At 36.8% G+C, this 15,074-nt stretch overlaps 1 protein-coding gene across 1 annotated transcript in view; it reads left to right on the forward strand.

The window, feature by feature from the left end:
- The window catches only part of JMY (junction mediating and regulatory protein, p53 cofactor), a 71,164-nt gene that overhangs the window by 23,598 nt on the left and 32,492 nt on the right, over positions 1–15,074 (forward strand). Inside the window, exons 3-4 of the mRNA XM_065656267.1 lie at positions 10,799–10,949; positions 13,131–13,300. Coding sequence (XP_065512339.1) covers positions 10,799–10,949; positions 13,131–13,300 — 321 coding nt within the window. The remainder of the gene's footprint in view (positions 1–10,798; positions 10,950–13,130; positions 13,301–15,074) is intronic.

The raw sequence follows: 15,074 nt of genomic DNA on the forward strand, positions 1-15,074 counted from the left end.
TTTAAATGTTTAACCAAAAATACCAGATGTCATCTTAATTGCATCTCAGAAGTACTTTTGAGAAAATCATTAGTTCCTGTGAAAGTTATTAAGACTGTACCCTTCTTCTTCTAATCTGTACCCTTCTTCTTCTAATATGCACCCTTCTTATTCTAATATGCGTGTTGCAACAGAGAAATGGAAATGCGTTTGTTTCATTTAATCTGTATTGCAAATGTCAATTTGTCTTAGCTTGGCACCTTGTTTATTAGCCAACATTACTGGTGACAATTTAAAAATACAGTGGTTTTCTCTGGTTTTGAATATAGAATGAAAGAGGCAGGTAAGAGGATTTACAATGCCAAAACTACTTTTATTTTGAGCTATTGCCGTGTCCATAAAGTAATATTTCAGAACATTCAGCAATCTGAAACTAGCTCAGTGAGATAACGTGATGATATTTGAAGTAGAAGTGCTTTTCTTCCCCTGAATGGTAAATGTTGCTGCATAGAGAATTAGGATGAATGGGGTTTTTTTTCAGCTGTATCATACACTTGAAGATTATGAACACTGTATTTAAGAAAAAGCCTCCTTCCATGCATGATGAAATAGTTCCCATTTTATTTGAATTTGTAGCAGAGGAAAATACGATTTATTTTCTGTTAGATAAGTATCATATTGAGTAGAGAACAGGATTTAAGATTTGTGGGGTTTTTTTCTTGGTTGGTTGCCGTGTTTGTGGTAGTGGTTTGTGTGGTGTGGGGTCCTTCCTTCCGTCCTTCCTTCCGTCCTTCCTTGGCGTGTTTGTGGTGGTGGTTTGTGTGGTGTGGGTTCCTTCCTTCCTTCCTTCTTTGGTTGGCATGTTTGTGGTGGTGGTTTGTGTGGTGTGGCTGCCTCCCTCCCTCCCTGCCTGCCTCCGCGATCTCTTGAATTCCAGTTTTAAAGTACCTAATTTTCTATTTTTCCTGAAAGAATAACCTTGGTAAAGTTCTGACGCTTGTTCTGTGGTTGATTATCTTAGTCGTACATATTATACTTGCATTTAATGTACTTTAAGTTCTCTTCCTAACTTGGCAATTTTTGAGTTATAAAACTTGGTCATTTGTATTATGTAGTAGAGAAAGACACCATCTCTTGTTTTTCACTTCATTGTTTGAGAGAAAGCAGTACTTGTATCTATGATGACAAAATATGTATTACACTGGGTAGCTAGGGTAGAAGAATTGTTTTATAAATAGAACTTGTGCATGAAATGTTTTGTGCTAACTTGCTGCATATGTTTTTCTGGCGGGCTTAATAATGGAACAAAGATCCTTATATTTCCATAAACCCTTACGGCTGGTGTTGTCTTCGTTTTCATGCATAATGGAAGTATTTCTGATACAGCCTCAGTGAAATGGGAGCTGTGAACATGTTTATGTTATAAGGAGTGTCAAGGAGGATGATAAAGTTTGGATGTAGGGCAGAGTAAGGCATGAAGAATCTGCAGAATGTGTTACTAAAATGAAAAAAGAGGTAACAAGGATAATTAAGCTTGAATACAAATATCAGTATTTGGTCAAGATCGCATGTACCTTCTGTAATTACTTTATCAGTTTTAGACATTTTCTCTGTTAGGTATCTGGTTGTGGTTTGTGGGGAAGTTATTTTAGTTTGTTTTTTAAGAGTTTTGGCATTTTAATAAGTATTTTAATCAGTTTCATTTTGTTAGTTTTCCAATTGAGTTTAAGAGGAAATCAATTGCTTTGCCCATAGTCTTTGAGAAGAGTGTTTAGTGGCTTCTCCTTTTGGAGCAAGACAAAAAAACTGGAAGATATATCATACGTCTTATGTTTCTGCAGTTGTTGTGAAACTTCTAGCAAGAGACAAGCCCACAGGAGTGAAGGGAGAAACAAAAACAAAATTCCGTCCGCTCAGTGGAGGCTTATTAGAGTAAGGGAGCTGTATTCTCTGCAGATTCCTTTTTTGGAGAAAAACAAAACAACCCATAACAGAAGTTCATAACAAAGTTAAAACATTCAGAATCTTGAAAATGGAGATTAGTGTTGTCCACAATAGACGTTATAGAAGTCTTTGTTTGTTTGTTTGTTTTTATATTTTAACTGGATCATATGCTAGATTTTCAGGTGTATTTTGCCTCATTTAGTGTGAAGGGTGGATAATTTATTATGGGTGAGGAGTCAAAGCTGTATTGTGAAGCACTTAAGTATTGCTGAATTTGGAAAACATACAAAGGCAGGAGGTTATGGAAGGAGAAAAGGATGGCTTATTATGAAATGAAATGTCACTCTGGAAAACGGACTTCTGCCAAAATTTCTATTTAATCATGGACTAGTCATCTTACCCTAGAACAATGTATTCAGAAGTGATATGTTTCTCATTTATCGGTATCCCAGCTTCAGAAACCTGGTTTTGTTTGTATAAATGCTTATTAAGTGCTGCTTGAATCTATGGGGACTTCCGTCAAAGCATGGCAAAATGTTTACCAGATACAATGCATTCTTGAAAAAAATTGGACACTGCAAGCACAGCAGTGTTTGGGAGTGTTGGAGCAGTGTTTTTTATATATGTGATATGGGAATAATCCTGCTTGCCCCAAGGCCTTTATGTGAGGGACAGAAAGAAAAGCCAATTTGTAATGAATGATATCGTCAAATTGAGAAATGCCCATCAAAGAAGCAAATCTTTACTCATGTCAAGATTAAAATGTAAGATATGCTTACTAGAAATATTCTGTGTGTCTAGTATGACCATGTTTTATAAGGTAAGTGTGAAAAGTTATATTGGTAAGCCAACCAACCAGTCAGATCTATAAGTATGATTAATGAATGCCAGAGAAGGTATAATAAAGGAATTGAAGACAGTATTACGATTTATATACACATAAAAGTTGTGCTGAATTTGTATAGTTGTTTTTAAATTTCATTATTTGTGGGCTGTTGCTGTTTTAGTTCTAATAATATGTAAAGACATTAAACCAGTGTGTTTTAGCTCTCAGTTTCACTGTTTGGATTACTGGTCCATTTCTCCTTCTTCTTTATGAAAAAAACAATGTAATGCCTTAGCATATATCCATGGTATACTTGCACCTTGAATGCTGCAGGTTTACTTTCTCTCTCTCAAAAACATACTGTAGGATCAGAACAGTTACAGCATGGCAGTGAGGGTGGTAAGAGTATACCCCTGCAAGCAGCCTCAGTGCAAGGACAGAGTAAACGAATTGGATCTCCTTAGTTTGGAAAGCCTGTGATTAATGTAAGATAAGAAAAAGATCTATAAATCATGAATGATAAGTAACAGAAGTTGGGAGTTATCAATGTATCCATACCTGGGTCCTAATTTTTTCTTTCTTCAAGTGCTAGTAATAATTAATAGTTGGAAGGGAGGGCCAGGACAGCCTTGCATCTGACCTATAATTGGAGGGAAATGGTGCAGAAAGATTCAGAATCAGAGTGTCCATTCAAAAAGGTGTCTTGATGAAATTCTGAAAGAATGTTAAAATGCAGACAACACTAAATTGGGTGTCCTGGCAAGAAATAAAGGAGGGTGGAAACTGGAGATTTCTTTTGCAGTGTTGGAGATAGGGAAGGAGAAAGAAGGAAGAGACTTTGATGTAATGTTATACAGGCTGTAGAGGGCAAGGAAAGGGGCTTCGTGTCTTCAAAGACAGAAAAACTTAGTCATGAGAGTGTAAACTTTGCAAGTCCTTGTTTACCTAGATCTGTAAATAGTTTGAAATCTAGTACTACTTTTTCACTAGTGCTCTGGAAAAAAACAATTTTTGTAAGCTTTCATGATATTTGCTGGCTTTATACTGGATCTTGTAGGCCTTTATTTGCAGTTGTTACAGTTCTTTTCAGTATCCCTATGAATGGGTATTTATATGTGTTTAATGTGATTTCTTCTTGTCTAGTAAGTGTGTCCTTATTATTTTATTTTTTTCAGTGTATTTGTATATACAGATACTTTGAATTCTCAGTGGATGTGCTTAATATTTTGTCTGTTGTATAGATTAAGGTTTTTTTAACTGAAGACTTAAAAAATCCATCTAATCCTTTTTATCCACGGAAATCTAGAATTTTCCAGTAACACTCAAGCCTGCTTGCTTTAACACTCAAGCTCACTTGCTTAAACAAAGTTTTCAGATAACTAGTAGAATATGTCTTATTAAACAAGATATTAAAAAAAAAAAAGCAAGCTTTCTTTATGAAGGTGAACTTTTAGCCTGGAGATCAGGCAATGAAGCTGAAATATAAATAAAGGTTTTATGATATACACATGGATAAATAAGGCAGGCATAACTCAGGCTGCACAATTTATCCTTAATTCTGTCGGTTGCCATTATAAAATACTTAGTGGTTTTAATGCTTTTTTATATACACTTTCATGTGTCTGGGGAAAAAAACAGTTGAATAATACCAGTCATTCCTTTTACTCTTGCCATAACCTTAATCTTCTAAATAATTCTTAATTTTTCATAATTCTCCATAGTTCTGGAGAATACATTCACCACTGCACTTTGCAGTACGATGACATTATTGTTTAGTCTTGTTTCTGTATGTCTTAAAATCTTGTTTGCTTTTTAGTTTGTTACTTCCTTTGCAGTCTTTATTGTGTATATCATTCTCCTATGTCTTGATTAAGATAATCAAAACCCCAGTAGTTTTTGCTGCTAGTCCCAGGCTCCAGATATTTTAAGGAATCTAGACCATCCAATGCAAGTTAGCTTGCATGTACTAACATTAAAGTCCGTTATAGTATTTTTTAGGATAAAACCAGTAAAACTGTAAAGTGCTTTCACTTAATACATTTGAGGCTGTACATATGAAATTATAACATATTTTGGAAAATAGTTCTTGGTGTGTGTTACCAGCTGGGAGCACAGTTAAACTGAAACCTGTAAGACTAACTTTGAGAAGTCCCTGAATGGATGATGAAGCTGACATGCATGCATTATTGTTAATATGTCCAGCAGGCTTTGGTTGCAGTTGGTTGTTTGGCCTCCTGCAATGAGTCAAAAGAAGGTAGCTGAGCGTTTGAGCTGAAACACTCCTTTCTGTATGAAGCTGTTTCCTTTTGTATATTGCCTCTGCTATCCGTAGTGCTCCCTCAACTGACTTTTTTTTTTGATCTTATAATTAATTGACCTGCTGTTGTTATGTTGCATGTTTTTCTACTTTTCTGCCTACTATGAGTCTGTCTATGAGAGGGATAACAAAGGGAGAGATGTGACAGATCCCTGCCTAAGCTATAATGTGACCCAGCCCAAGCCTGTTTCTGTCAGCGTCGTCCATTTTTTTCCCAGCTGTCTTCAGAAAGAACCTGGGAAGTATTAAAGACCCTTGAGAACCATTTCTTTATTTAGGAGATGTATACTATATAAAACTTAACAAAATCCTGTAGCTGCAGGCCTGTTTCTTATATCTTCTCACAATAAACTTTACTCTCTTCAAAGCTCAACAACAATTTATGATCGTTTCCAGAGAAGAAAGTTTCCAGTAGAAGAGTCTTGCCTCTGATTCATTCTCACCTGCTCACAGGCTAGATTAGGAACCTCCTTTCAGTTTGTTTCCTCTGAAGGACTAATTTTTTTTCCTTCAGAAACATATCCATATGCTATAGAAATCTGTTCTTTTGTTTTGCCACTCTGATGCAATAGCTGATGGTAATAGATGTTTACATGATGTGTTAAAAAGTTAGTGGCTTCTGCTGTTTCTTCCTCCTCTTGTGTGCTTTCTGACAACTACTTTTGTGAAAGCTGTCACAATTTTCTTGGTTTCAAAACATTATCTGAAGTAAAGCTTGCAAAACATGAAAGTATTCAAAAGCTAGTTTCATCATCAGGGGAAAAAAAAGAGCCACCTTAGTCAGTTTTACCATGAGGCTTGCAGTCTTCTCAAAGAGAATACAGTTTTTTCAGGAAGAATACCTGGAATGAGTTTGTTTATTTGGTCATTTTTTTGGCGTGTGTTTTTTGGTTGTTTGTTTGTTTGTTTTTGAGAAAGTGATTACTAGAAGAGAAACTGTAGATTTGGCTACGTGATCTAGTTGTGAGATGAGAGGTTTTTCTGTTAGATCACACTTTCTCCAGAACTTTGAGTCCAGTTGAGCAACTTGCAGACCAAAAAGTGAGTTTGAGAAAATGTTGGGGAACTGAAAAGCTTTTTAGGTTAGAAAAAAAACAATAACTATATCAGAGTTTCTTAATTTTTAACTGAAATAAAATTTTACTGAATAAAAAATAGATACATATGTTTAAAAGAAGTGTCAATTAGATGACAGCACTTAGTTTTTCTTTCCTAACTCTGTCCATTTCAATTGTTTGGTGACTTCTCTTAGTCATATCTAGTCTGAACAATCGTAATTTTAAAAATATGCTTCTGCTTAGTCCATAAAATGAGCTGTGTTCTTTTATGGACTATAAAAACAAAAAATGCTTGTATCATAAAGGTGTTCAGTGAGCAAAATGAATCGTAAATATCTTATGCATGCATTGCAAACAGTAATGGAATGCAAAAGCACATACGAGCTTCCTTTAATTCCATGAGAGTTATTGTCTTACATCAAGGTGATTAATTGTTAAAGAGAATATAGAAAACAAAATCTTTAAAACTCACGAGCCTGTTCATGTTGCTGTTTAATGCTCCAAGCGTGTTTCCCTTTCGCTTTTCCTTTAAAAATTCCCAGCTAGAATAAATGGAGATAGTGGTCACTTCCACCATGAAGGTGGTGTAGATGCGGAGGAAAGATAACATATATGCTTCATGAGCTGCAATCTCCAGGGGCAGGTTCCTTGTCTTTCCTTGCCAACTTTTCTCCTTATTACAGCTGTGGTCTTCCCTTAATTAAACCACATTTTTTTTTTTTTTAGCCATGGGCTTCCTTTCTAGTTCGTACGATAACATACAACTCTAAATAATTTCTATCCTCTATATAAATGTACCTAAATCATTATTTAAATTTAATATTATGATTTAATATACATTTGCATATATTTGCTGTAGTGGTACTTTACTGGGCTGGGATGTATTGCTCAGACAGCCATTTGTCAAGAGGGACCATGTATATTTTATTGCTATGTCTCAGCTGTTCACCTCTGTTTTGTGATTGTCCTGCCCTGAAAGGATGACAAGCATAAATTTCATTAATGACTGGGAGATTATAATAATATTCTACATAGGTTGCACTTGAATATGGGTAATTCTTCCCTTAAGTGATTGGTGATTTTCAGTATTTACACTCATACTATGGCTATAAGTTTTTTCCATGTTTCCCCAGTATGTGGCACATACATGGCCAAAAGCAGATGTTTGCATGCCCTCTGCCTTTTAGTTTGTCACAATTATGGGGTTTTTATTATAAAGAATGGCAGTAATTACCTTTAGAAAGTTTGCTAGCAGTACTTTATTTTAGAGTGGTATTTTTTTTAGTAGCTCAGTTTTTCTTTGTTATGTATCTTGATGGAGAAATTGAATCAGGTGGAATGCACTGGCTGGATAGGAAAAGATTGCTTTCTCCATGGGAAGCACAGGAGCATGTTCAGGTTGATGGAGAGTCTCTCAGGGGCCACAGGGTGTGTATGTCAGGCAAGGCCAGAAATGTTAAGGTTGTGCAGGATCACTGCAAGCCTCCTGGGAGAAGCAGGGAGCAGCAGGCAGCTAGACCCCAGAGACTGCAACTTCTGAGGTACCAAAGGGGACTCTTAAAGTTTGCTGCCACTCAGAAAGTCATTGACCTAATAGAAACAGAGCTGGGAAGCAAGCACCTTTCTTCAAGGACACAGTGCAGACTGTGGTCGTCTAACAGTTTAAAGTTTATCCTCAGCTCCTAGCTAGCCACCTTTCTTAAGGAAGCAGATGGGGTTTTCCACCTGTCAAATACTGTTCCCCACTGGCACCTAGATTCTGTCTTCACTAGTTGATTGGGTGTTCCTTTTGAAACAATGATTGCCTCCTCCATTGTTGAGGTTTTACCCCACTCAGCAGCTAAGCACCACAGAGCTGCTCGTTCCCTCCTCCTAGTGGGATGGGGGAGAGAATTGAAGAGTGAAAGTGAGACAGCATGTGGATTGAGATAAAGACAGTTTAATAGGTAAAGTAAAAGCTGCACATGCAGGCAAAGGAAAACAATAAATTCATTCACTGTTTCCTATCAGCAGGCAGGTGTTCAACCACCTCCAGGAAAGCAGGGCATGCGTCACAGTGACTTGGAAAGACAAACACCATCACTCCAAACATCGCCCCTTTTTCTTTCCCCTGCTATTATTGCTTAGCGTGACATTGTATGGTATGAAATATCCCTTTGCTCTGTTGTGGTCAGCTGTCTTAGCTGCGTACCCACCCAACGTCTTGTGCGCCCTGAGCTTAGTGGGGTGTTGTGAGATGCACAAGAGGCCTTGGCTGTGTGTAAGCTCAGCTCAGCAGCAAACAAAATATCCCTGTATTATCAACACTGTTTTCAGCACAAATCCAAAACACAGCCCCATACGAGCTACTATGAAGAAAATTATCTCCATTGCAGCCAAAACCAGCACATCACTGCTCCATCATTTCATGGCTTCAGAGCGAGACAGTTAACATTGTGTGTGTGTTGCTTATCCAAGCTGTGGAAAGCAAAGTCCAAACATAAACCTTAGCTGTACCTTGTACTACAAGACACTTCAAGAAGAGTCTTTATTTATTAATGTTCATGGTCAATAATTCCAAGAGTTTGACTGTCTTGTTAGGTAACAAGCCATGTAGGTATAGGCTATAAGACTGTTAAGCATCAAGGCAGGTCAGCTCAAGCAGCATTAGGGAAATGCTTCTGTCCTGTGTATCATTTCAGACCTTTGTTAAGCATGCCACTTTTGTTGCAGCCTTAAGGCATGAGGCTGGTATGTTCTTGTTCCTGCATCTGTTTGGGGACCACCTTCCAGACAGTAGTCGTTTGTGGAGCATGGTGCTTTGTGTCTTTTAAATGTGAACATGTATATGAACAGATACATAAAGGGAAAGGAAAGGTACGCAGCAGTAAGTGTGCCAGGTTGAATGGTCTGTCCTCATAAATGTTTACAACCCTTTCTTCTTCCTTGTGCCCCCAGTTTCAAAAGCTTTGCAGGATTGTGACCACCTGCTTATGTTCGCACATAAATATGCATACTTGTACGGGTATTACTAAAGCAAAGGCTTCTTGAGTTTTCTGTGCCTTGCCGTATGAATGCCCTCAGTGTGAATGACAGCACAGATGACATACTCAGGATTGCAGTTAATGAAAAGGTGCTTCCCCTTTTTGTTACTTGTAAATACTGGCTTTAGGGAACAAAGATACAATTGTTTTATGCCATCATAAATCTCTCTAGCTTGCATCATGTGTGAATAATCTTCTGGCAGGCAAAACTTTATGAAGAAATTTTATTTTGAGGCTTCTTATTCTCTTAGAAATGATGCCTTACAAGAATGTAACACAAATTACTCAGTGATCCCATGTCAATTCCAGTATCAAATTACCTCATCTTCACCAAGGAATAGAAGACTTTTCAATGTATTGGTTTTTTATCCTGATTCTCAAAGGAACTTGCTGTTTCAGAGATCTGTGTAAATGAAAAGTATTAACTTCACCAGTCATCATTGACTGGTATAAACATACAGTTTGACATTTATTTGGAAACTTTTGTCTGTCCACTCATAAGCATTCCCTGTGGAAATTGTGATATATATGTGCTCCATCAAATTACATGTTACAACTTATCTAGTAAAATGATTATTCACTTGTTTGTCTACATTTTTATTTTACCTGTTGCCTTTCTAAGGGTTTTGGAAATATATAAGAAGTAGATTACAATACGTTATTAGACTACTTTGAACATTTTTCAAGAAATGAACAGTTACTTAGAAGGCATTTATATATTGTTACTTGTAAAGATCATCCCTCCAAGAGATGGGATAAGTGGATATGCAGAGGTAGATCCTGAACAGTCACTTAAAAACTGTTGGCAGTTCAACTATAGAGTGGAATGGCTCTTTTAGACCAGATTGAAGCTTTGTGAAATCAAGGTCAATATCTGAGATAGAACTTCAGGCTGAAATTATCTGGGGACAGAGACGATTATGAGTACTTTTTGGATTTGGAGGTATTGTCTGTGATAGTAAGATATCTTCTTGACTGATATAAATGAAAAATGTTCAAAATTAAGTCTTTGGTGTTGCAGAAGCAGGCTTAATATTTAATGATTTAGCTATATAGTCTGTTGTCTGTAGTTGGACTACTTAACTTTTTAGAAGCGTGTAAAAATTTCCACTTGAAGTTGTCACTTCAAAATACAATTCCCTTGATATTGGCAATGAAGAGATATTTGAACTCCTAGTTTTTCAAAGTCATCTTTAACAAAGAAAAACTACTAAAATGTTGATGATTACTTACCACTACTCCAACATATCCCCTGTTGCCAGCATTGTACTGACTGAAGAGCATTAATTTACTTCACAACCAAATATTCTAGGCTGGAAGAAAGCTGGAGGAAGCAGACTTGTTATCTAAAGCTAATAAGATATTTGACAAAAAGATACTGGCAAATCAAATTTACATTTGAGTTTTTTGTGCTTCCAGTAAATAGTAATGAAACTGTGGATGTACTTTTTCAACAGAAAGGACCATTTAAAGGAGTTGTTTGGTGTTTGTTTGTTTGTTTGTTTTCTATCGAATAGAAACCATAGTGATTTGCTGGTGGTTTTGTCTCCTTTTTGTTTTTCTTTCTGTCTTAGTTACTCTGTAACTGATTGCTGTTGGCAAAATAGCAACAATTTATCGTGTTTTTAATTATGGACTGATTTATTTTCAGATCTCGATAGAGAATGACTACCTAGGCCCCAGGAGAATTGAGAGTCTGCAAAAAGAAGATGCTGATTGGCAGAGAAAAGCCCACATGGCTGTGCTTTCTATTCAAGATCTTACAGTTAAATACTTCGAAATAACAGCTAAAACACAGAAAGGTAGTTCTTTTTTACTATCCTATTTATCAAATAAAAGATCTTTAAAAATTTATTTAATGTTTACCATGTCCTGTATTGTACTTTTTGTAATCAGTCCTCCATGTGGAAAATGCAGTAGTCATTTCCATTTGTTTTTTCTTTCTGTGTCTCTTTGAATATCTCACCAATAAGCCTTTTCAGAACATCCTCAGAAGTGAGCAGAATGGAGACTTTAGATAAAAGTTTCACAACCACCATCTCAATATGATTGTATTAGCTCCACTGTACATTTGCAAAGAATTTAGGGAGTGCAGAGTCCCTGATGGATTCTGTCTTCTATACTGGCTATAGCAAACTACCATAGGAAGTGTTTATTATAATACCTTTCAATTAATTTACTTTTCCTGTCTCCCCTGCCTTTCATGAAATATTGAGCAACAGCTCCGTTCAACTGCTCAGTGAAAGCTGCTCTGTTGTTCAGAAATCTTCATGGATATAACCTTGGCATTTCTGTGTTTCGAGAATGCAGCATTTTTATTAAAGAGTTGGAGCAGTAAAAGCAGGTCATGACTTCCCATGTACATCTCTGCTCTTGTCCTTGTACCATTTTAACTTAAATAATCAGCTTATTAGGGCAAACACACCTGAGGATGTGGTTTTATGTCACCTCTTAGTTTTACTGTGGGCTACCACTGACAGAGTTTTATGTCCCACTGTCTTCCCTGCCTGACTTCTTTGCCTTGGTGCTAGTAATTGTGCAACCAGAAAAATGAGCTATATGCCTGGAGAAAATATTTTTTAATGGGTATGTTTCCTGTCATCTCTCTGCATGACTGCTAGATCTGCCTCAAGAGAAGCAGTCACTGCAAAATGATTCCTCTTGGTGACAAGCTAAGTTAAGGATAACATGAAACTCCACTTTATTATGAAAAAGTGGCTGAACCAGTTCAAGCACGTTGAAATAAATTTAATGAAAGTAAACTCTGGATGTATTTAATCAGTTTGGTTCCTTTTCTAGTGTGAAAAAGGCAGTAAATAAAATACCCAGTTAGTTAATAAAGAATGTATATTAATAGATATTTACCTTTTGTTGTGTTCACATCCTTTTTTTATGTACGGTACTCAGGACTGTGGGGAGAAACACTGGGAAATGAAATGCCTAGAACCTGTTTACAACCATAGAGCTTTGGTGTAGAGGTTGCTTGCCTGTTTTGTTATGTTTTGGGTTTTCTTGGCCTCTTACTGATCACAGGGTGGTCTTACATACCAAAATACTAACAGATAGCAGAGGAAAAACACATGAGAATGTAAAGGTATTTTTTATTACCAAAAACCAGCACATGATAACCTCCTAGCACCTGAGGACTGGATACTACTGCTTTGATTGTGTGACTTTTGTGGTTTTTCTTTTGCAAAGCTAAGTGTGCAGTGTCATGTGATTGTTCTATATATTAAAAATGGTGAAAATGTCATACATGTCAGCATAGATGTTGTCTGGGGCTCAAGAATAGAAAATCTGAATCAGGCAAGGGACTCCTCCTACTCTAAAGCCTTCCTGAAAAAGATTCTCATTCATCTCTGCATATTAAGATCAGGTGATAATTTGTTTAGTTAATCTGAATTAATTTGTGAAGCTACCTGTATTTTGAGTTAAAAGATAGATGTTATTTAAACGTTATTCAGTGTTCTTACAGAATTGCACTTGAGGTCAAGCTGAAATTTTTGTTTTAAATTGTAATTTTTTTTTCACTCTGCAGATTTGTTTAAACTTATGACCACTGTAGAAATTACCAGGGGAAACTGGAAACTTTAATAACTGATAATTGGGGCATTCAGAAGTGCGGAAAATTTGGGATGCAGTGTAAGACCACAAGATAGCATTAATGAAATATTTTTATTAAGTCAGGAACTCCGAACCAGTGGCTCAAGTGTTCAGATACTGGGTATTCAGAATGGTTCCTCTGTGGATAACAAAAGTTGGAATTATAATGATAAAATTATCAACAAACAGCTAATCACTTATTGACCTGCATCCTAGGAGTACTTAGAAGAGTACTTGAGTGTTAGTTTTCTGTAGAATGACTACTTCCTGCTAAGAGAGCTTTGTATGCTTTTGGATACAAATGTGTGTTCTCTCTGCAATCGAATCACTAGTGATCTGAAGAGTCTGGTAAGCTGTCTGCCTTTTCTTCCCTTCTGTAGCTGTGTACGATCGAATGAGAGCAGACCAGAAGAAATTTGGTAAGGCAGCATGGGCAGCAGCGGTGGAACGTATGGAAAAGCTTCAGTATGCAGTTTCTAAGGAGACTTTGCAGTTGATGCGTGCTAAAGAAATCTGTTTGGAACAGAAGAAACATGCGCTGAAAGAGGAGGTAATCTTTCGTACCAATAAACAGAAAAATAAAACATGCAGAAAACCCCCAAACCTTAAAGAGCATTGGTGTACTTAAAAACAAACAAACCAAACCAAAAAATCTCCAGACTTGAAAGTAATTATTTTTCGGCTTTTAATAATATAAGTCTGTATTTAAATTTTTATTACTCTCTACCATGTTAGACAAATGGAGTTGCAACGTAGTTGTAGTGGTTTATGTTTTCTGTTCGCCTTTTCCTGGTTAGTCAATCAGGACGGCAGTTTTTACTGTTAATGTTGACAGCTATCCAGTGAGATGAATAGAATGAAAGTAAGGGTAGGGCAGAAATCTGCTGCTATGTCATCTCCACACTTCAGCTCTCCGAGGCTTATGACCACCTTTTTGGAACAGTTCTGACATTCAAGATGGAAGGTGTCTGACTGTTAGTAAATACACACATGACTAGCCTGTTGTACTTCACTCTAATCTTTAAGACAGTCTTCCAGAGAGTGTTGTGCTAACTACAGCTTTGCTGAGGGAAGAGTGCATGCATTACACTGTGTTTGAATGCTTTATCAGAAAAAAAAACCCTATTTATTGGGTTTTATGACACCTCTTCAAAAGCAAGAATGCTGCAAATCCTCTTTTTAAAATTTGCCATCATATAGATATTTGGTCCTAAGTACTTTCTGGAATACTAATGTTAATTGACATTCTAGCCAATCATCTGCTTGTTTTTTAGATTGATTTTCAAAAGTTTCAGCAAAATTTTGACTAAAGCAGTGGCTCTGTTATGAATAGGGTAATCCCGAGAAGTCACGACTTTAACACTGTGTATACTGGCAGGTTTGTAAGCCTGATAGACTATGTGCCTATTTTAGGAGCTTTTATAGAAGGCAGCTTGATCTGCAAGGAAGAGAGAAAACATGCAAGACCCAGAGCATTTCCTCCATTTCAATGCTCTTTGTATTTAGAGAGCCAGGAGTTGTCTGGAAGCCTGAGTTTATGAGGCTATTGACATCCTTAGCTAAGACATGATGAGAGAATCCAGAAATACTAATTGGAAATATTGTATTTAATATCTTCACATATTTAGAGCAGCCACACATCATCTTTTTCTGTAGCACATCTTATTTTTCTCCCAGTGGAGACCTTCTGTGAATTTTTATTGAATGACATCTGAGTCTGGTAAGTGAGTGATTGTTTTCATGTGCAAAAGCATTAGAGGCTGCACAAGAAAAGGAGAAGTTCATTGCAGTATACTGGAGGGTGAAGGGCTCTGAACTGAGAGGTTGGGGTTTTGGTGATGGAGAAATGAGGAATATCTTACAGGTGTCCACAGGCATGGTGCTTTGGGATGGTGTTTTACAAGGAACAGACAGCTCTAGGTCAGAACGTTGTGATGGGGATATATGACGACAAGCTTCTGTTCGGAAACATCTTTTTTGCTTTGAGATTGTAAAAGCCCAAAGTATGCAAAGCTGGATGCGACAAATGTGACTGGAAATCCCATATTGGACAAGACGGGTTTCAGTCTTACCATAAATAAAATATTTGGTAATTACATTAGTATTTGGAAGAGATGACAGTAAAAAGCCAAACTAACAAACAAAAAAACCACCAAGCCCCCCCCCCTTCAAAACAACACTAACAAAAGAAGTGAAAAGGTGATACATTTTCTCCTTTAAGCCTAAGAAGTTAAGACCTTCCTACTGTGCTTAGGTGTATAAACTTGATCTCACTGAATAGGAAAAGGAGACACATGGGAAATAATACACTTGTTTCTTTTGCA

The sequence above is a fragment of the Caloenas nicobarica genome, chromosome Z (genome assembly GCF_036013445.1).
Source record: "Caloenas nicobarica isolate bCalNic1 chromosome Z, bCalNic1.hap1, whole genome shotgun sequence".
In the NCBI taxonomy this organism is placed as follows: domain Eukaryota; kingdom Metazoa; phylum Chordata; class Aves; order Columbiformes; family Columbidae; genus Caloenas; species Caloenas nicobarica.